General features: G+C 39.7%; 1 protein-coding gene across 1 annotated transcript in view; it reads left to right on the top strand.

The window, feature by feature from the left end:
* The window catches only part of STARD9 (StAR related lipid transfer domain containing 9), a 224,778-nt gene that overhangs the window by 105,364 nt on the left and 95,735 nt on the right, over positions 1 to 23,679 (top strand). The window contains exons 12-16 of the mRNA XM_033951109.1: positions 3,084 to 3,284; positions 5,079 to 5,176; positions 5,320 to 5,397; positions 10,396 to 10,470; positions 11,836 to 12,015. Coding sequence (XP_033807000.1) covers positions 3,084 to 3,284; positions 5,079 to 5,176; positions 5,320 to 5,397; positions 10,396 to 10,470; positions 11,836 to 12,015 — 632 coding nt within the window. The remainder of the gene's footprint in view (positions 1 to 3,083; positions 3,285 to 5,078; positions 5,177 to 5,319; positions 5,398 to 10,395; positions 10,471 to 11,835; positions 12,016 to 23,679) is intronic.

Here is a 23,679-nt window from a genome sequence, read left to right on the forward strand (position 1 = left end):
TGGCCATTACTACAGGTGATAAATTCTGTGTGCTCCCAGCTACAGAAATGCATACTGTGGTACTCTTCATGTACCACAGTTTAGCGAATAATTTTGATAGCTAAAGCGCTTTAAAATCATGTGTTAAGCATAATTTTACCACACTTTAATAAACAGCCCTAAAAATTAGATAGTGATGGACAGCAGTGTCAAAAGTAAATAAAATCAGTAGAACTCATAGAATACAGCAGGTGATGTGATTTTGCAACAGTGTCTAGACAGGGAAGGCATATAGGTGTATATGTCATGCCTGGTTTTTTTTTTATTATAAATTTAAACATAGGCACTTACGTCACTTCATAAGATAATAGCCTACCAGAATATTCAGCACCAGTGGTGGTAACTAAATGGGAAGTAGGACTGCATAAAAAGCAGTGCTAACTATGCCTAGTTAGTTATCCAAGTGTTGGCAAGGAATATCAACTGTACTGGAATAACTTCTGGCAGCTGCAAAAATCTCAGACACTTGGTGCCAGTGCTCAGGTTTGGCCCAGGCACCTAAATATCCAGGTCTAATTCAGCCTGTGGTGGTCAGTGCTTTAAATAATGCTGACCACCCTGGGCTTAATATCGACCAGTATGTTTTCTGAGCACCTACTTCAATATGCTTAAATGGGTATTTAATAATAATAATAATAATAACTTTATTTTTATATACCGCAGTACCACAAACAGTTCAGAGCGGTTTACAGTGTAAGAGACTGTACATTTACAGCGAAGATACAATGAGGGCTGTACATATTCAGTAAAGGTGTTTATACAGCGAAGAACAATGTAGATTTACCATGCAGGAGACTGTACATATAGAGCAGAGATATATATATATAGTGGAGAGGCAGTGCGAGAGGCTTATAAAGAACAAAGCAGTGTACAAAACCAATGCAGGGTGGTGAATGTCAAGAAGTCAACCAGTATCAATTTACTACATTTCCTGATGTATGTTTATAAAACATAGCTTATCATTCTCAAGTTGCTTATAAAATTACCCTTTCAGTGTTTAAGGGAAAACTCTATCACTTGATAAACCAGCAGCCCTATCATCCAACCAGATTGAATGTAATATAAAACAAAAGTGTGCTGAGTTTTTGATCCCTGAATCAAAGTAGGCTGGTTCTCTCAAAACCGGTACACTGTCAATAGTGCGCAGGACAATTGCGCCCCTATAATTCCACTCTGTCAAAGGGAGCTGAATTGTCCGGGCGTAATTGTAAGTGTAGTGAGGGGGGGAGGGGGAGTTGCGGCAATCTTCTATTCAGAGCGCGTCAGCATTGAACACCTCCCCTGAGCGAGTCATTGTAAAGGTTCCCTCCCATCCCCCTCAGAGTGCATCACCCCCCATCGGAATTCCACTCCCCCTCAATGAGAGTGCGAGTGTAGTGGGGGGGGGAAATTTCCACTCACCCCCCCCTTCAGAACACAAATGGGAAGGCATAGGGCGGCAGAGCGAGTTTTAAATGCTCAGAGCACAAGTTATAAGTGTAGTGGGGAGGTTCCCCCCCCCTCAGAGCACAAACGGGAAGGTTTAGGGCGGGGCGCGCATTTGTCCTGCGCGCAAATGTCGGGGCGGAATTGTTGGCACACCAATGTCCTGCGTTCATTGGACAGGTCACCCTCAAAACCATTTCTAGCTCAGTGCGAGATGACTCATCACTGAGCATTTTACTTTTAAGTTCCTGCTTTTCTTAGCCTCAAGCCCAGTCTCAGAATTTAAGAAGAGGTTTAAGCACTTTTTTTTTTTTTTTAATATTTTTACATTTGAAGACCCTCTATAGATGGGTGTGGTGTGCATAGCTGGGAAGCTCTTCTACATTTTTTATAAGTATTTTTGGCCCTGGTTCTATAAAAAGCGCCTGCTATTAGGCGCCCAGATCGGCACACCTAGCCAATCTAGGCACCTAACTTAATTTTTTAATTGGTTCAATTGGTGCTGTTAATTGAACAGAGCCATTAAAAGCCAATTAAAAAAATTAATTTTCAGGTAAGCACCTATATCAGTAGGCACTATGAAGGCACTACACTGAGGCGCTGGCCTGAAAAATAGGCGTGGTCAGGGATAGAGTTTGGGCGTGGATTGAATTAGGCACCGGTATGTTAGGCCATGAAAACCCGGGCCTAATATATCGGTGCCTATCATTGATACCTACCTAACTTGATTTAGGTGCTTCTAGCCACAATTCTATAAACGGTGCCTAACTTTGAGTGACATGTGGTAAGTGCCGTTTCTGTATGCGCCTACCAATTTAGGCGCTTTTTATAGGAATTAGGTCCTTTGTGTCTTTAAGTTGGTCAGCTTAGGCCCGGTTCTGATGAATGGAACAGAAGAGCCATCATTAGACTGGTTTACTGGAAAACTTTAAATCCTGTTTTCATCTGTTTGAACACTAAAGTTTCTACCTAAAGTGATGGATTTTCTTATAATTTGTAAATCTTAGTTATTTGGGATTCAAAATTAAAAAAATAATCTATTTAAATATAATTGCCAGTGTGAAAATGAAGATTTCTGTTTTACATTTGAACATCAGTTGACAGTTTTCTGTTAAGATTTTCTCCACGGCACAAAGTTTTGCAGATTACAGAAGTTATTAGAAAGGTGCTTTAATGTAAATGTTTAGTTAAGATACAGGATACTGAGTTTGTTTTCTGGGATCCCATTCAATTGCAACAATTTTTGGCAGCTCTTGAACAGAAGTGAGTTTTTTCTTTTTCCTTTCTATTTCATTTACTGATGAGAATTATGGTAGGTATGTCTAATGTCCTAATTTAGTTGGGAATGACTTGGGTTCATTGGAACTCAACCCATTTCCTTATTTTCCTTGAAAATTGAGTTGATATAAGCAAATATGTTTCCCCTTTAGTGGGCTTGTAAAGGATTGTCTTTTTGCACGATGTGTTGTATTGGAAAACTGTATGGTAACCCTTTTTTTTCTTGATATCTTTATGATGTTGTAAAAGTATTAAATTCAAATTAAAAAAAAAAAAGAAAGGTGCTTTAAAAGCCCATTTGTCTTTTTTGTTATAATTTGTTTTTGTTATTTTTTTTCTAGCACAAAATTCTCAAATGTTTAGCAGTTGCCAGAGCATAAATAGCATTACAAGTGAGGGAGAGAGCTGTGCTCCTGGCAGCTACTCTGCTGGAAGCATTGGCGGTTCCAGGCGGCAATCATACATCCCATATCGAGACTCTATCCTGACCTGGCTCCTGAAAGACAGCCTCGGTGGGAACTCCAAGACCATCATGATTGCCAGTGAGTTCCATCGTGCAAATTTTCCTGTTGATGTAAATTATCAAAAAATAAATATAGAGCTGTTACATTAACTATTTTAGTGTTTTCCAACCTGTTTATATGGATCACTCCAGTTTATCATCACTTCATTGTTTCAGCCCACTTCAACCACACTGGTTTTTCTCTCTTCACTTCCCTTCTTCCTCCCACCCCCAGCCATCTTCATCAGTCTGTTCCCATAGGCTGTCGTCACCGGTCTCTCTCTCCTGCACCCATTTTTACCACCATATTGCTTCTCCTTCAGCTTTTCTCCTCCATTTTTCCCACCAGGCCTTCCCCTCCAGTCTTCACGCCTTCACCTGCTCCCCAGCCCATCCTCTCAAGTCTTGTTCTCAATCCTTTCACCAACCTGTTTCCATCATTTTTTGTCCTGCCCAGCCCATCCCTACCTGTCTCTCTCTGAGGACCAGTGTTAAACATGCTGGAACCAAAACAGAAATTGGGGCTACAAAGCCCATTGGAAGCCTGTGCTGCTGTCAGCTTTGGACCTCTGGTGGCCCAAGGGCTTAAGGCAATTGCTTAGAATACACCTCTTTTCCTCCATCACAAATTCAGGACATTGAGGGGTGCAACCTACTTTTTTGGGCAGACTGATTGGACCATACAGGTCTTTAACTGCTGTCATTTACTGTGTTACCAGTCTACATAATTCCTAATGTAAAATTACTGCATTTCAGTCCAATTTCTGGATTGATTTCCTTCTGGTATGTGCTTTTGAGAAGTCCTATGTTATTAGTGACCACAGGAGGATCAGGAAAGACCTGGCTTATATTCCTGGGTGAGTTCTGCTGTGGCTTCAGAAACTGTGAAGGCAGTGTTAGAAATCCAGGGGGAAAAGTCCTGATCATTGCACAATGACAGTATCTGGTAGTTAGGATTTAGTGGTTGCATGGTTCTAGAAGGAACCCTAATGCTTACCATCTGGCTGAGAACTGTCACTGCTAAGTTAATTGGCAGGGGATATAAAACAAGGATGTTTGCCATTGAAAGCTAATAGTGTTGGTCCCCAGCTCTACCTGAGACTAAGCTGAAGAGAAAAGTACTGGCCTGAAAGAAGTCCTAAATTACATCGACACTATCTTTGTAACATTCTGACAGTAACATTCTTTAAATTTTTTTGATTTTATTTTTAATTTGTATTGAATAAAGAAATAATTAGAGAAGAAAATTGGCTAGTTCAACTACGGAAAACACTAACCAATGAGACCTGCAGTGAATCTCTTTTCTTGTCTGTCTGCCTGCCTAAGGGAGGGGACAGTTCTTAGAGAGGACTATTTTCTTTTTCATTCCCTTCCAAGCCCATAGAAAGGGATCAGCAGTAACGTTGTTTTTGTTTGTTCTTGAACAAATCTGAAGTTTTGTGAACAATAAAATTGTTTGGTAAAACCATGAAGTTCACTTTCTCAAATGAACATTGAATGGCACGTCATGTCAAGAGAACACATTCTCTCTTCTTTTCCACTCCCTCCTTCCACTGGGAGATGGGCTGAAGGAGAGGGAACCCCTGATCCAAGTTACTTATGTGCACTGCATGGTGGCCATTTTCACAGTAACTGCTGTAACAGTTATCACGTTACAAATGACCTCTTTGGTCATTTGTACAATAGTGCCAAGTGCCCACTTAGCAGATGACACTTAAATCTACAGTAGAAGCCAAGTCTAGAACAAATGATTGATGTTTGGATGCTCTTATTAGTCTCTTCTGCCCTCTTCCATTGCAAATTGACTTGATTCATTTCTGTTCTACAAATGCAGCCATTTCTCCTGCAAGTACCAGTTACAATGAGACTATGAGTGCCCTACGCTATGCTTCAAATGCAAAGAATATTATTAATAAACCTCGAGTGAATGAGGTAAGTCAGAAGTCTTTGCCAGTATTTTTCCATGTGCATGCTTATTTAAATCTTAATTTATATTCGTGGGACACTATACGGCAACATGAAAATTGTCTGTCTCTGGGTGATTCTGTTTTCCCACAACACTTTCTTTCTGATAGGATGCCAATGTGAAACTTATTAGAGAACTAAGAGAAGAAATCGACAGATTGAAAACCATGCTCATGAGTTTCGAACTGGTGAGTTCTTTACATACTTACCTATCTAATCCTCAAAATACTCAGTACCCTGTTTTCAAGAATTATTTGGCTCCTGTGTCATAGCTTTCTTAATCTGTTCCACTACTACACATTATACTATTTATTCAATACACAGAGGTAAATATTCAAAGAATCATTAGCTGTAGCAAATGTGTAAGTGCTATCACTGTATACTGTAACTTCATATAGGTACATTATTCATATAAACTTATACCTCCTATTTGGCTGTGGCAATAGGGATGAACAGAGGGCAAAAGTTTTCAATTTGTTCTCAGTTTAGCCTTTTTTCCTGATTTTTTTTTTTGGGTGTATTTATGAAACAGAAAAAAAATGTTTGTGTCACATTTGTTTTATTAACTCTTTTTAATGAATCTTAAAATGTTTTAATGCCCACTAATAGTTAAAGCATATAGTTAAACAGGTTCAGTAACAAGGGCCCAATCTTTTCCTGGGGAATTTTATAGAATTTGGCTCAGTAGCCATCTGGTCCCAGAGTCTTATTAAGAACACTCTTCTGATTATCCGTTGTTAATCCCCCATCCAAGATAGGCGAATTCAGTAGAGATTGCTACAGGTCTGAAATTTTGGGAAGAGTACCTTCTAAATCAGTGGTTCCCAAACCCTGTCCTGGGGGACCCCCAGCCAGTCGGGTTTTCAAGATATCCCTAATGAATATGCATGAGAGAGATTTGCATATAATGGAAGCGACAGGTATGCAAATCTCTCTCATGCATATTCATTAGGGATATCTTGAAAACCCGACTGGCTGGGGGTCCCCCAGGACAGGGTTTGGGAACCACTACTCTAAATAAATGTTAAATTGGTTTAGTGCATACTAAATCTCTTAAGGCAGGGCTGCCCAAGTCCGGTCCTCGAGATCTACTGGCAGGCCAGGTTTTCAGGTTATCCACAGTGAACATGCATGAGAAAGATTTGCATCCCAAGAAGGCAGTGCAGGCAAATCTCTCTCATGCGTATTCATTGCGGATATCCTGAAAACCTGGCTTGCCAGTAGATCTTAAGGACCGGACTTGGGCAGCCCTGTCTTAAGGCATTAAAAAAAAAACTAGGGGCTCCTTTTAAAAAGGTGCGCTAGCGTTTTTAGCGCACACACTGGATTAGCGCGTGCTAGCCGAAAAATTACCGCTGGCTTAAAAGGAGGTGGACAGCACACCAACTTGGTCTGCAACGTTTACTTTTTTTTTTTTTTTAATGAACTATACAAATATCATTAATCGCTTGAAGACAATGGAGAGAAGAAAATCCTTACGGGAGAGCTTCTTCAGTCTGACGGACCAAAAAAAGCAAATTAAAAGGAGAGAGGAAGCTGCTGCATGTGGGAAGGGCCATACATGCTCACAACTTTACACTTGGGGCTCCTTTTACTAAGCCGTGTTAGGGCATTAACGTGCAGAATAGCGTGCACTAAATTGCCGCGTGCATTAAACGCCAACGCCAGCATTTAGCTGGCGTTAGTTCTAGCTGCATAGCACGGGTTTAGCGCGCGCTAAAATGCTTCGTGTGCTATAAACGCTAACGCGACTTAGTAAAAGGAGCACTTGGTTCTGAGCTCTGGCAAAGCTTTTCCATGCCAGTGCCATGCAACAATATTACCCACCTATGTGCTTGTTTCTTGATCAGAAAAATGATGCACAGTTGACATATGCTGCCCAGCTTGTATAAATCGCTTTTGCCTTTATTTTGGCTGTGAAACCTAACCAAAACTCAGCCCATTACAAATAAGGCCGGCTCAGGGGCAAGGCTTAAAGTTATAACGAGAAAGCACAATTCAGCTGCTTTCCAACCTTAAAGCTATGGCTGGCACAGAGTGACTAGCAATCATTTAGGGCACCTTTTACAAAGGTGCGTTAGGGCCTAGAACTCAATGCTGGCGTTGGCGTTTAATGCACGCGGCAATTTAGTGCACGCTATTCTGCACGTTAATGCCCTTACACGGCTTAGTAAAAGGAGCCCCAAGTGTAAAGTTGTGAGCATGTATGGCCCTTCCCACATGCAGCAGCTTCCTCTCTCCTTTTAATTTGCTTTTTTTGGTCCGTCAGACTGAAGAAGCTCTCCCGTTAGTAAGGATTTTCTTCTCTCCATTGTCTTCAAGCGATTAATGATATTTGTATAGTTCATTTAAAAAAAAAAAGTAAAAGTTGCAGACCAAGTCGGTGTGCTGTCTCTGCCTTTGGTGCAGTGAATGACCAAGGACATCAACATACCTTACTTATCTCTGAACAGACCATAACCTAGCTGAGTGTAGGCGCTGCCTCTGCAGTGTCATCTTGACCCATTCCAAAGTTGTCATGAAGGGAAGAGAAGATTTTTGCTTGCACAGAAGGAAAAGAAGAAAATAATCTTCTCCGAAGTTTCTTAACTCTGCCCAGTATAGTGTATCATTTTCTGTGGATGTTGCCTTTACACTTAGATGCAGTGAATTTGAGTTCAGCCACAATGGAGCAGTACAGAAATCTTTCAAAGTGGCGTGAGTCTTGTCTGACACTTCCAGGCTAAAGTACAGTTGTCTTAAATGAATTTGCACAAGTTTAAGTTGAAGGCAACTTTTAAACCACCTTCTAAAGTGTTGGAGAAGCACAGGCAGATGTTTTTCTAATTGCAGAGCAGTACAAGTGTCTCCTGTGCTATCTAAAAGTCCTTGACAGAAGCAAGGCAGAGAGCTGGCCAGAGGAATAGCCTAATGACTAATTCAGTGGGCTGAGAACCAGGTGCAATTCTGTAAGTTTGGGTCTGTCCAAGTAGATCTATTTAGTAGTACCAGAAATACAAACTAGCCCTTCAGTTATTCAGTGCACCCATCTGTGGCTTCACTGCAAGGGATGTGCTGGCCTTAAACATGACTTGGCCATCCATCTCAAGTTTCATAGATAGTCCAGCACAGTGATTCTCATAGTTCTGTACTAACCTTATCAAGACTTAAAAAGACTCTTCTGCCTCCATGCAGGCTTCAGTCCTGCAAAGTTAAGACTCTCTTCTGCATGTAGTCTTTAAATCCTTAGCCCCAATGGTGTGAAAATTAAGCAGCATTTAGTTTCTGCCATGGATTTGCCAAAGTGGCAGTTAGCCTTCCATCATTTATTTAAAGAGATTTGCTAGATAGTGTTTCACTAAAGGGCAAATCCCTTTTAGTGTCTTCAAGACACCATGGTACAATTATCTCTTATCACCTTGGATTCAAATGTCCTTAGGTTGAAAATGTTTTGAGATGTACTCTTATTATGTCTCCATAGACATATTTCCAGCATTACAATCTCCTGTTATGGATTTATGAAGGGGCTCTCCTTGTCAGACAGAAGCTTCATATGCTATGGGATGTCAGTGTCACCCTTATATCTCTTTCATGACACCACCATTCAAGCCCATGGGCTCAGCACCTCTCAAAGATGTCACCTGGAATATGGTCCTTTTAGTCTTGGTTACTTCAGGTAGAAGTATTGGAGAACTTCAAGCATTGGTCGCTTATGACCTCTATACTTTGTTTCATCAGAATGAAATAGTTCTGTGCACTCATCCTAAATTCCTACTAAGAGTGGTTGATCCTTTCCATATGAATGAGGCAATAGTGTTCCATTTGCAAGGTTTCTCCACACTCGAAAGATTCTGTTCAATGTCGGTAGTATGGAACTTTTTACTGTCCAAAGTTTACGCAGTGTCTGCTTCAACCCCAATAGACCTGACATTCCAATGGCTAAGTAGACCTTATCCAGTTTGCTAACATTATGTATTGATTTTCTGTTTGTGAACAGACTATAGTGCACCTCTAACTTGTAAAGTTAATCCTCTTCAAATTGGAGCCATTACAATTGTAGCTCTCTTGAAGTTTGCTTCACTGGACAATATGTATAAAGTTGTTACTTTGTAGTCACTGAACACCTCCACTTCTCATTTGTTGCTTGAACTGGTGTTCGGTTCGAAACAGTGCTTTTAGGTCAAGCTGTACTATCCAACCTGTCTTTCTAACTTCAGCGACTCTCACATTATCTATGAAGGGGCGACTCATTGACTATCCATATATTACTTATAACAACGAGTAGCGTAACCCATTTTTGTGTTGGTCCTGCTTACTGATTGGTAAAGCACTAGTTCTGATTATAAGAGGTTGGTTTTTTTTTCCATAGACAGCTGAACTGATCAGGCACATAGTCCCTCCAATCTTCATGAGTTCCTTTCCTCCTTGAGCTGTGGAACTAACTGAGGGACTTTGGAGAGTACAGCACATGCTTATCTTGTGCCATCGGTGGTTAGATTTGTTGTAAAGAAAGAAGGGGAAAACTGGAGATCAGCTGGTGTTTATGAGATTGCAGAACAGAAACCCAGGCAAATCAAATGTGCCTTCTGTTCCTACCTGCAACCTATGTAACTCTGTTTAAATAATAATCCCCAATGATTTGGAGGTGGGCAATGACTTCCTGAGACAGACTCTAGAGTTTTGCAACAGGAAATCTCTTCTGGTTTGACTGAGGATTTGTCAGACTTCTTTGTTCTTCCCTCTCATTACCTGAAACCAGAATACTTGATTCATTTTTCTTGCTTGAGTTCTTTTTTTTTTTTTTTTTAATCTTTATTGATTTTCAAACTTTGACAGTGCAATACAATTAATTGAACATAAAATACTGCACACTATTAACTACACAAGTAATACATAAAACAATCATTTTCTCCCACCCTCCTCCCAATTATTAATACAATATGACATATGATGTGATTACAATATTATAATTAAGTAATTTTAATCCTCAAAATACATTTCCCTCCCCCCACCCATCCTGGATGTGTAAGGAAATCTAAGAAAAGGAGAGATATATGAACTTATTGCGAGGTAACAAATGTAGTCAATGGGCTCCACACTTTATTAAATGAACTACTAAACTGCTTGCCTGAGTTCTGAATTAGGAAAGCGTAAGTACAGTATTAAGAAGTAGTGCCCAAAGATTTCTCTATCCTTTGAACACACAGAGAAACTGCAGCCCTTCCTTCAGTGATGACAGAGATGGAAACCTGACGGAGTTAGTGCTACAGAATGAGCTGAAGGTTGGTGAATCTAGCTATGTTTGAATTCTAACTGAAAGGATTTATAGAAATTAAATTTCCATGTTTCAAAATTTATGCTTATGTTGTGCCATCGCTGGCTGTTTTTTGCTCACCCCCCTCACCAATATTGACATCTCTGTCAAAGACCGTAGCTCTCGTTCAAAGATCCTCCACATCCTTCTGGGTGTTGCTTTACTACCCCATTTTTTCATACACCTGTGCTTTTCTACTTCCCTTTTCCCCCTCATGAAAGCCTGGGATAAGCATAAAGGATCTCTAATTGTGAAGATGTGAGAGTAAAGCAGAGATCTAGGGTTTGTGGCATTACATCTAGCATTAATGCTGTTGGGGGTGTCACAAATTCTTATAATTCATTGGCTGGTTAAAATAGCTAAATGGCTGAATCTGTATCTATTTTAAAAAGAAATTACTTGTTTAAACATTAATATTCAGTCACTAAACAAGTAACTTATTAATTTAGGAGGGAATTCAATAAATGGTGCCCAAAGTAAGAAACGCTTTATGGATGAAGTTGGGCTTTAAGGGCCTTATCTGCTGTTGGATTGTTTCTATTATGTTTCTACTGCCTCCAATTCTTATATACTTTTACCCTCCCATCTGCTTCCCACCTTTCTCAAACACTTTTCATTTCTTTTTCATACTCATACTTGGGCCTCCCTCATGGGTGGTGAATCTTGCAGAGGAAAATGTTGCCATGCATCCCATATTTGAGAGCCAGCTTCAAGGGGATAGAAGTCACCTTTTCTTTCTATCCCTCCATACTTCATGGCCTCCTTCTCTTTTCCTCAACATGTTCTCTTTCCTCGTCTATCTTTCCAGCATTCTCCTACAGTAATTTATTATCCAACTCCTCATCCAAACCCTACATCTTCTGCATCTTGTCTACTTCATTGATACTGACTGCTTTCTTCTCATTTTGCTGGCAGTACAAAGTCTATATTTCCAGGAGTAGAGACTTGTGTTAGCTGCATCTGCTTCACCCCCTATCCCTCCTGTCTTTGCAACAATAGGCAGCCTGTACAGAGGGCAGGAACACAAGTATGAGTTGCTTTGTCAGCTGGCTCTTCAACATTTTATTGGTCATACATGATCTTCAGCTTAGCACCTGTAGCAGAAGAGTGAGAAGAGGCAGGAAAATCAGCAGTGCTGTTTGAAGCACATTCTTCCACCACTATTCTTAGATGCTATGGTCCAGCTATTTGGTCATTTTTTTCTCAAGGGCACTGCCAAATAAAATCAGGCCATGGGCTCCTTGTGTCCATCATACAGTTCATAGGCTTATTCAGATTTAATACACCAAAAATATTTTGTAATTCACATTTGCATTTTCTATCACCTTGCCAGATTGAGCAACTGACCAAAGACTGGACAGATAAGTGGGCAGACAAGAAATCCATCATGGAAGAGTACAATGTCGATATTAACAAAAGAAAATCCAGCGTCGTCATAGATTCCAGCCTACCTCACTTGATAGCCATGGATGATGATATTCTTAGTACTGGAGTTGTTCTTTATCATCTCAGGGTAAGGTGCTCAGAGGTTAGAATGATAATGGGAGTGTCTAATAATGTTATGCTGAAATACAATCTGTTGTCTTCTGGTTTTATTTTACTCTTCATTAAAGAGATTATATGAAATAGACAGTTTGAAGTTATTGGCATTGAAGATTACAAGATTACTCTGATTTTGCTTAGAATGACTTTCACTTTAGTTTGTTGGCTGAAGATCTTGTGATCTTCCAGTAGTTAATCAGGCTCTCCATTTATTTTGCTTTTCAAATTGTAGCCCAAACTAGTGAGTCTCACATCAAGCACCTTCTTGTCCAGTTTGTCTGTCTTGACTAGATTGTAAGCACTTTTGAGCAGGGGCTGTCTCTTCTGTGTGCTCAACTTCCTCATGCCTAAATATTCATGTAGGTTGGTGTTTATGCCATCAGCCTTTGCTGTCTCATTTAGGATCAATTGGTGATCTTCCATCACGATTATGTGAATTTCATCAATCATTTTGCTGGTTGTTGTTCTTAGACATCTGAAGTGTTCTTAATCAACAATGCATATCCAGTCATGTTTAAACTTCAGGCAGCCTATGCTTTCACCATTAAAAATGGAGACTCATCACATTCACTGGTGTCTAACTTGGATTTAATTTTGGTAGACAATTTTCCCTTCAGATGAAGGAATTTTATCATGGCACAATACTTAATTTGTCCATTTTTTATACAGTGGAGCAGTTTAAAAGACTGACATGACATGACAAAACCCAAAATGGGGCAAGGCCATAGGAGATGCACGGGCGGGTCAGGTGCTTTTCTAAAATTTGCAGAGTGTTGTAGAATACCAGGAATGTGCATCTGAATTATGTACTGGGAATTACAACTAGATTCAGCAGTTGTAAGCCTGGTGCCCAAATTTGAGTGCTGAAAATAGCACTCAATGTTAATTCTTTAATGGACACTCATCTTAGCCTAATGGCCAAGTTTAGGCAATTGCCTGTATCAGAGGCAACAATTCATAAAGAATGGTTTTATTTTGTTACTCATAGGTGTTCTTTATGACTTGCTGGAGGTGTGAAATGGGCATGGTGTTCTTATATTCTTCAAAAACCTCATAGAAGTTCATTAGTTAATGCAGAGGTTTTGTAATTACAGCACATTCAATTTTGGCAATTAATGTGCATTGACTGCAAAATCATATCATAGTTTAGTAAATAGGGCCCATAATGCCACTACATAAATACCTCTACCTACAATAAGAAGGGGCATTCCCTGGTTTGGGTTTAAGACATGAAAATGTTTGTATGTATTAGGGAATTCGGATAACAATAATGTAATATAGTGCCTAAGGCAGTAGTTCATGTCGATTTACTTTAATTCCAAAGTAGTTAACTTGAGAAATAGTATCCCCCAACACAATACAAAAAATCAACTCAGTGAAGGAATTTCAACAGTCATAACTTCCAAGTTGGAACATTTCCAACCCTGCTCATTAAATACTTTGGATAGAATAATAAAAAGGGATTAACAGACCATGTTTGAATCTTGACTTGGTCCCTTTGTCTTGGGTCTCACACGCCTTTAATGCAATTCTGTTGTTGATGGTGTGATGAGGGAGGCATAGCTCTGAAGGAAAAGCATAAGGAGAGTCTCAAGGGTACTTGTAAGATAACTCCCAGAACCCACTCAACCCATAGTTTCCAACTCTAGGTTCTGGAAATGAGACAGAAACCCCTTTTGAGGCTCCTGACTTCTGAGAAAAGATCCCTTTATGCAAGATCCAAGAAAAACAAAATGTTAAAATAAGAGGGAAGATAGGAGTCGTATTGAATTACTTGAGGAGGAGGTGATGGTATGGGAAGAACAAGTGGATGGGGAGAATATTTTTATGAATCTGTCTGAGGAGAAATATGGGAAATTTAGGGAAGGATGATGACAGTTTGGGAGGGGAACCTCTATAATGTTCCATGTGGGTGGCGAATTCCTCTCCTTTCCCTATGACCACTGAGCAGGGAAAGTCCCCAAAGAGGGATTCAAGAAGACTGGAATAATAAAGTAGCAGTCTTCTGTGAAGAAAACTTTGGATTATATGACTCCTGAATAGCTCAGAGTAAAACTAGGAGGAAATTTGCATATGAACTAATTTGCAAATGTGATTTTGCAAGACCGAAAAGGGGACTAAATCAAGGACTATTGAATTGAGAACTGAATTGCTGGGATGACTATTTATAATTTGGACCTATTAAGGTGCTAATCAATTTTTGCCTCACCTTAACCCTTATAGTGCTTTTTGGAATCGGAGCATTGAAGGGTTTTAGTTGAGAGGCAACCCTTGGGGGGATGAATGCTGGCTGTTGCCTAATCCCCGTTAAACTTCTCCGAAGTCCTAGGACTGTAGCTATGAACTGAAAATACCCGATGGACCTGAGACATCTTTAGACTTAGGTGGATCAGAAAGGCCAAATTTTGTTCATCTGGAGGATCCAACAGGAGAGTCATGACAATGAATATCAGTCTACAAGAAGGGGTTTTGCCTAGATGCTGGAAAAGTGAAAGCGCAAGGAACAGATCCTACTAATGTTCAAAACTATAGGCCAATTTCATATCTATGTTTACCAGCAAAGTTGGTTGTGAAAATTGTCTTAAACCAGCTAACTGATTTTATTGAAAGGCAAATGTAAATCACCCCAGATAATCCAGATTTAGGAGAGGATACAGCACAGAGACAATTTTGAATTTGGTTATTAGCAATATGTGGGGGGAACTCTGGATAGGGGCCAGCTGATATTAGCAATCTCATTGGATCTAACAACAGCTTTTGATCTTGTGGATCATGATTTATTATTAGAAAGACTTCACTCTATTGGAGTCACTGGAGTTGCCTTAGCATGGCCCGTTCTTGATAGGCAGGAACTTCAAGATTCATTGAGAGGTAGACAGTTATAGTGGAGTCCTACAAAGCTCAGCCTTATCACCTATATTATTTAACATCATTTTGAGTCCACTAATGGCATTGATCCAAGAACTGAATACTGTTACAGTATTCAGATGATATACTGCTATTAGCTAAAATATCCACTTACTAGATATATTGATACTTCAAAGAGGTTTATCTAAGGTATCCAAGTGGATAGAGAGCCACAAATTACTTTTAAATGCATCAAAATCTCCAGCCTGTTGGTTTACAGGTTCAAAGGAACGTCCCATATTCACTCCGCTGCTGGATGGTAGGCCTTTTATCTTGGTCCCCAGCTTTAAATACTTAGGAGTCATCTTGGACACTGCTCTCTCATTTGAGATCCGGTAAACACAGTTGTCAAGAAAGGATTTTTCATCCAGAGACAGTTAACACTCAGTAAAGAGGTTCTTTGAAGAGAAGGCTCTACAAACTTTACTTTATGCTTTATTTACTTCATGACTTGATTATGAAAATATGGTTTATCTAGGGTTGCCACACACTTTGTCCAAAGATTGCAAATCCTGCAAAATTCAGGGATCAGACTTTTGGGTAATGCCAGGACATTTGATTATGTCACCCCTCTACATAAAAAGTATAATTGGCGCCCAGTGTCCTTCAGAAGCAAAATTTAAATTACTTTATCTGACGCAGAGAATAACATGGGGACAAATTTGTCCCCGTCCTCACAGGAGCTCAATTTCCCCATTCCGTCATCATTAATTTTGTCTTTCCCTGCCCCATTCCTGTAAGCTCTGACTTAACCGCACAAGCCTCAAACATTTAAGATTTTAAAGTGTTTGAGGCTTGTGCAGATGAGGATGGAGATTGCAGGAATGGCACAGGGACAGGAAAAAAAACTTGCGGGAATGGGATGGGAAAATGAGTTCCTGTGGGGACAGGGAAAAATTTGTCCCCATGTCATTCTCTAGTCTGACATACAAGGCTCTATGAGGGCATGAGTCAACTTACTTGAGCAGATAAACAATCTTATAATCACTTTCTAGATATCTAAGAACTCTCCAAGACTTTTGACTAGCACCTCCTCATTTCAAAATGACACATTGGGCCATTACTCTGGAAAGAGCTTTTTTTCTAGCTTTCCGTAAACCTCTGGAAGAATCTTCCAAAAGAAATTACAGTAGGTCAGAAATGAGTTACAAAACATTCAAAGTTTTATTGAAAGCATTATTTTAGGCAAGCCTTGGAAGGTTGAATATAAATATGATTTTCTTTGGGTATCAACTTTTCAACTAGTTTGGTTGGACATGATTTATGTAAACTGAATTTCTTTTAGGGTGAATGTGTCCATGGATGTTTTTTGTTTTTGTATATCTTGAATTCTTCGGTATGTGTGTGTTAGGCTTTCCTGTTTATTTTATGGAATTCTCTTCAACTAAATATAGCAGTTTTTTTGTAAACCTCCATGATCAAGCTTTTTAAATAAACAATATAAGTATTTTGGATCAGATGAGCTACTTACATAAATTAGCAGATTTAAATGCATGTGGGTCATTATCTTGAGTTTCTCCGACATTCTTGCTTGACTTTTGAATATTGAAGCAAAAATTGCACATAAAAATACCCACAGACTCTGCATCCTGTGGGCCAGTTTTGAAAACTGCTACTATATGACCTTGTTTTTTTGAATTTTAAATCTCAGATCTCTTTTATTAATGCACCCTACTCTGCATTATTAACAACTTCCATTTACTAATTTAAGTCACCCATCTTTCTTTGGAGTTAATCAGCCTTTCAGTTTGGCTGTATCACAGAATAGAGATAGTTACTAATTTATCCCCCCCTTTTTTTTTTTTTTTTTTACAAAACCGTACCGTGGTTTTTAGCACAGGCCGTTGTGGTAACAGCTCTGACGCTTATAGGAATTCTATGAGCATTGGAGCTGACACTGCAACTGCTAGCACTGTTTTGTAAAAGAGGAAGTTAGCTAAGTTGTTGTAACTTTTTAGTCTGTGACTTTGGCAACTGCATTGTGTTTGAATAAGTTTTTGCATAGTCTATAATCTTCTCAGAAACAACTGTTAGATATTCCTTCTTTTAGACAACTTTGTTTATTTATAAAGAGTCAATGTTTCAGACTGAAGGTGCTAGGAGGTAGAATGAACTTCCTTTGGAGTTACGTGCTTCTGTAAGCTTGTTACATTTTTGCAAGGCACTAAGAACATTATTGTTCATTCAAGTTTATTGCATCTAAGGATTAGGTATATTGTTAGTGTTTTACTATTGCATTGCTGCATGTTATTAAATAATTGTATTACCCATTTACAGCAATATGTAATTTGTGGGCGATTTTCTGTATGTTTTGTCTTGTGTGCTTTTTTTTATTGTGTATGTATAAATAATTTGTACCCGGCGGTGTAGTATGGATAGCAGGTGCACAGGGCAGTGGAGCCCTCCTCTCTCTTCCCTGCTCCCTCCCATTGTGCACACCTTCCCCCCTCCCCCCACCTCTTTAACTTTATTGGTTTGAGCAGCATCTCCAACCTTCTGCCCACACCGAACTTGGCTGTCCCTCTGATGTCACTTCCTGGTTCTGCGACAGCAGGTTGGAGATCTGCTTACACTGACAGAGAGAGGTAAGTGGTGGGGGGAGAAGGTGAGCATATGGCAGAGAGGAGGAGAGATGCCCCCCCCCATCCCCTTGCTTGCCACTGTTTGTTTCCCACTTAGAAATGTGGGATAATGCAGGCTATGCATATTTTAAATAAATTAAGATCAGTGCTGTATGCTGATTGTAATAATTTAATTCAGAACGTCAGTTACCTAAATGGATGCTGTGAAAGTTTTACTCTTTGCCTTGCAAAAACATAAGGACATTTTTATCTGATATATATTTTTTTTCCTATTCCCCCATCTTTTTGTGGCTGAAAATGGCAGGACAATAGGAATTAGGAATGATTTTCCCAGAAAGCAGCTAGCTGATTGGTCATTTACTTCTCTCATTCTATAACATGGTGTCTAAATTTATGACAACACAACAGGAGAAACACCTCTGTGGGATGAAGACTCACACAAAAATACAGTGAAGACGAATAAAAGTGCTGCGATTCTTTATTATTCAAACTCAAATGATTAGACATGATCATGTTTCGGTTCTGTGGCCTGCATCAGGAGTCTATAAACAATAGAAACATGATGGCAGATAAAGGCCAAATGGCCCATCTAGTCTGCCCATCTGCAGTAACCATAAAGACATAATTACAAAAGTCAATAACAATACCACTATAAGCTGAGACCATAAACCTTACATTCCAATCTGAACTAGATAAAAATTCTGTAACTATTCAAAACATAGAGACTGAATATGTTTAAAAAGAGAACAATTAAAAAATAAAACACTATCTTTCACATTTAAATCAAACACTATACATGTGAAAGACTATGTATTTCAAAAAATGTGCATGTATCATACAGGAAAGATGACATACCTCTAGTTCAGATTGGAATTTTCTTTAATTGTTTTATGCACATTTCATTTATTTGTGATATGCCAAACAATCACTTGATGGTAGTGAGTAGGTTTTGCCTTCATCTGTTTGTTTATTTATTTTTATGCGTTTGAAAATACAGCAGAATCCCAGTTAATTGGTATAAAACTAAGGCAGCACCATAAACGGGCTGCTTCTGGCCAGCCCCGGCAGGGCCTTTCCTGTGTCACGTCACTTCTGACTGGTCCTGCAGGGTGAAGGAGAGGGGAGATGGATGGATGCTGGACCCATAAGTGGGGGAGAAGGTGAGGAGAGAAAGTGACCCAGAAAGAAGGGAAGAACAGATGCTGGACCTACAAGTGGGGGTGGGGGGATGATAGAGTGAGGTGGGAAGGGAGACAAAACTATTTTTATAGTAACTCTCAAGCAACTAGAAACTACAGTTATTCGGCATCCACCAATCCCCAGGGGTGCTGGATAACTGAGAGTTTACTGTTTTTGAATGTAAGGTTTATGGCTTCAGCTTATATTTGTATTGTTATTATTGATTTTTGTAATTGTTTTTATAACTTTATATTTATAATAATATTTTTGTACATTTATTTTTTTTATAGACTCCTGATGTAGGCCTTAGAGCCAAAACACAATCATGTTGAGTCATTTGTGTTTGAACAATAAAGAATTGCAGCACTTTTGGCCATCTTCACTCTTTTTTTGTGTGAGCATAAATTTATGTACTACGCGCATAAATGTTTAGAATACTAGCACTTACGTTGGTAAGTTTACACGTGTGTGAATAAATGTTAGCTATACACTCAGCGCAGAGGTGTAGCCAGACATGGTATTTTGAGTGTACCTGAACCCGAAATGGGTGAGCACACAATTCCCACCCACCCCCATGCGGTCTGCCCTCATCCCAGCTCCTGTACCAGCAATCCCCAACAAATAAATACCTGAGCTGGCAGGGATTCCCAAGCCCCTCCAGCTGGAAGAGGTCAATCTCCTACTTGTTGCAGCTGGTGGTACTGTTCGTGTGCTGCTGTTGTGCCGGCCTTTCCCCTCCCACCCAGGCTCAGTTTTTGTGCATGCATGAAAACTGAGAATGCACAGGGGATAGGGTTGTGCCGGTGTGGCAGCATTACAAGGACAGTGCTGCCGGCTGCAGCAAGTAAGGGAATGACCTGTTCTGGCCTCCAGAGGACCTCTTCTATCTGACAGGTCATGGGGATCTCTGTCAGCCATAACAAAGTTGCCAGAAATTTGGGTGGGCCCACGCAAATCCCATCTGTACTGGCTCAGCGCTGTTCTGTAAATTGTGTGCGACTCTTGGAGTGCAACTGTAAGCTGGGTGCTCACAGGAGAGGAGGACAGGACAGAGACTCGATGGGACTAACTTTTATTTGTGTATCTTATAGTACAATGTTTCTCAACTCGGTTCTGGAGTACCCCCTTGCCTTTACATTACATTACATTAGTGATTTCTATTCCGCCATTACCTTGCGATTCAAGGCGGATTACATAAGAGTTGTCATGAAGTTACAAACATCTGAAAACCTGGCTTTTCTCAAAAAATGTAAGTCTCCCTCCAACTTAGGAATCAAGGAAACTCTTATATCTTGGCATCCCAAGTCCTCTAAATTTTCTTCCCACTTCTACCTCTAACCCTCTGTTGTAGTTCCTTCCTATTTCTCCTACTGTAAACCGCGTCGAGCTCTACGAACGTGGAGATAATGCGGTATACAAACCTAAGGATTAGATTAGATTAGATATAAAGATGGATTACATAAGAATTGCCGTGAAATTAGGTAATAACATGTTGTGCAATTTGAACATTTTAGATTTGATAAGGAGTAGACAGTGTAGTAGGTGGAGCTTGGGAAGGAACTGGTCGCGTTAAATAGGTTTTATGTATTTTTTTAGATATCCACATTGAATTTGCATAAACATGATTTGCATACACTACCTCCATTCTATGCAAATTTCTTTCATGCATATTCATTGCGGATATCTTGAAAACCTGACTGGCACAGGGGTACTCCAGGACCGAGTTGACAAACACTGTTATAGAATACTGGAAGTTACGTGCTAAATCAGCTGCATTTAGGCGTGCCCACGTACGCATGGTGGAAGTGGGTGCACCTAAATGAAGGCGTGTCGATGCCAATTAATGCTAGTATTCTATATTGGAATTTTAGCACCCAGATCCTGTTATAGGATTAGGATTCTGCGCGGCTTTTCTGCACATAAATTGTGGCGCCAAGTTATAGAATTACCTCCATCCTGTTCTTTGAATATTGCCATTCCCTTTTTAACTAGTCCTTTTTAAATTTAAATTTTTGATATACTGTCTGAGCCTTTATTCAAACTACACCCGCTTAATGTCTGCAGCTGTCTAAGGTGCCTCTGAAACATTCGTTTTCACGAAACAAAGCCTTTACTAACAGCTCGTCAGCATGCGTTTTTAACCTGCAGTTCATTCACACTAATATCTTTCTAACTTCTGTTTCTCTTTCCTCGCTTCTAGATCCTGCATTTCTTTTCTCTGTGCTTAGCCCTCTTTAAATTCTGATATCTGTTACTATCCTGTGAGCTGCAAGAAGGTAAACATATAGTTCCACCTTAGAGTCCCAAACTTGCTATACATTTTTTGACAACAAACTTGTAGGGCTTTCAAAGAAAATGTGTTAGAAAACATCAAAGTAAGACTGTGGAAGAACTATTATGGATCCAATTTAACTTTGAAAACTGCCTTGGTGCATAGAGCGTTTTGGACCCCAGTTAGAATACAAAAGTTAAATAGTTCAAAGTCTAGTAGATGCTGGCACTGTAATCTTGAAGTAGGGACTTTGGATCATCTTTTGTTTTATTGTCCCTTTATCTTAGCCTTTTGGAACTCAATTTGGGATCAAGTAAATTGTTTATTGGAAAAGCATGTGGCATTATCTTATGATACAGTACTATTTGGTATGTCAATGAGGAAAAAGAGCAAAATATCATCAAATAACAATAAACTTTTATTGATAATGACAGGAGTCGCCATTCAGCACATCACAAGTAATTGGAAAAATTACAGTAGACTCAATTATAATTTCTGGTGGAACTCATTATGTCACATATATAAAATGGAAAGAACAATAGCTATACAACAATTTAATAAAATTTGGGAGCCATTAACTTCTTATTGTAATGAGTAAACACCATTTTCTATTGAAATTTATACCGTCTAATGTTTGGGAGGGGGGGAGGTATATTTTTTAATATTCATATTGGGAAATAGAGGAATGATGGGAGGGGAGGGTGGTAATTTTATGTGTTGTAAGATAAATTAGAAAGATTGTCAAGTGATGTGTTTAATTGTATTGTTTCACTGTTTGTACACTTGATGTAAGATTGAAAATGAATAAAGAATAAAAAAAAAAAAGAAAAAAAGAAAACTGCCTTGGTGGATTTTTAGTTCAAATGGTGGTCAAACAAACATGAAACAAAAAAATGAAACTGTTGAACATGCTGGTGCCATGTCCCCTCTGTATTTGTGCTGGGGCTGAGTGTAGCTCATTTTTCAGCTCCCACTGATACGTAAATTCAAGTTGAAACTCGAGATGGGATGTTCTCATGGCAAAACTGCAGCTTCTGCCTCTGCCTTTGATGACACAAGGTTATCCCCTTTATTACCACATTCAGCAGCGCTTCTTATCATTATTATTGTTGCTCAGAATTGTTGCTCCTTCATATTAAGGTCTAAGATCCAGAAATGAAGCCTCTCCTCCTTAAACAGTGCAAAATAATTGTGATCCACACTTAAGCAGTTACCAGCAAATACAATTCAACAGTCATGATCTAAAATACATTACGGTATAAGCAAACATTAAAATAGAAGTAAAATCAACTATCAAATAATTTATACATAGCTAAGAACTTCAGCAAATAATATCTTACAAGCCTAGCCTGACATACTGTAGACTCCTGCATGAGATGAAATTATCACTGTGATAGCCTTTCCCCCGAGGGTCAAATTGTGAGCTTGCTGTTTTGCTCTTCATTAAGTGATCAATTGAAAGGTACAGTGGGAGCCTATTTCGAAACTGCACCTGGGCGCCCAGATGACATCATGAAATACTCGTAACAGTGTACTGTACATTTACATGTACCATAGACCTGGTCTAAGTGAGGGCTCCTAAATATGTCTGGTTAATGGGCATTAGTTGTTGTTGGTTTTTTAATATACCGCTTGGACAAGGTGTATTAAGCAGTTTACAATCAAGAACTCAAGCATTTTTCCCTATCTGTCCCAGCGGGCTCACATTCTATCTAATGTACCTGAATATTTGTAATAAAGAAGCAAAAAGAATACATTTAAGAACGTGAGACGTTTTTATGCTAATGATTGGAAAGTGGAAGAGTGCCATGAGACCCTCACTTCTGAGACTTTTCTTCCCCTGGTTGTTGTAAGACGAGTACTGTTTGATAGTAATGGTGATCTGATTAGTTTGCAGTGTTTTTTTTGCTTTTGATAAAATATTTTCACCACTGTCCTTAATAATACTGAAGTGACTGGGTACCTAAAGACGGCAGGGATGTGCGTAACTTACATCCTGTTTTACAAAGCCGCGCAGCAACAGCCCCAGAGCCCTTTAAATCGCTATGGGCTTCGGGGCCATTACTGCGCAGCAGCCGCTAGTGCGGCTTTGTATAACAGGCCCTTAGTGTTAAGAACATAAGTATTGCTGCTGCTGGGTCAGACCAGTGGTCCATCATGCCCAGCAGTCTGCTCACGCGGTGGCCCTCCGGTCAAAGACCAGCACCCAACTGAGACTAGCCCTACTTGCTTACGTCTGTGTTCAGCAGGAACTTATCTAGCTTTGCCTTGAATCCCCGGAGGGTGTTTTCCCCCATGACAGACTCCGGAAGAGCGTTCCAGTTTTCTACCACTCTCTAGGTAAAGAAGAACTTCTTTATGTTTGTACGGAATCTATCAACTTTAGAGACTGCCCTCTCATTCTCCCTACCTTGGAGAGGATGAACAACCTGTCCTTGTCTACTAAGTCTATCCCCTTCAGTACCTTGAAGGTTTCGATCATGTCCCCTCTCAATCTCCTCTGTTCGAGGGAGAAGAGGCCCAGTTTCTCTAATCTTTCGCTGTACGACAGCTCCTCCAAACTTTTAACCATCTTAGTCGCTCTTCTCTGGACCCTTTCGAGTAGTCAAATAACTTATAAGGTGTCACCCAAAGTGGCTCAAAGGATTCAACCTATTATATATGCCAAAACATACCACTTATTAGGGATAGTGCA

The sequence above is a fragment of the Geotrypetes seraphini genome, chromosome 7, assembly GCF_902459505.1.
Source record: "Geotrypetes seraphini chromosome 7, aGeoSer1.1, whole genome shotgun sequence".
Classification (NCBI taxonomy): Eukaryota; Metazoa; Chordata; class Amphibia; order Gymnophiona; family Dermophiidae; genus Geotrypetes; species Geotrypetes seraphini.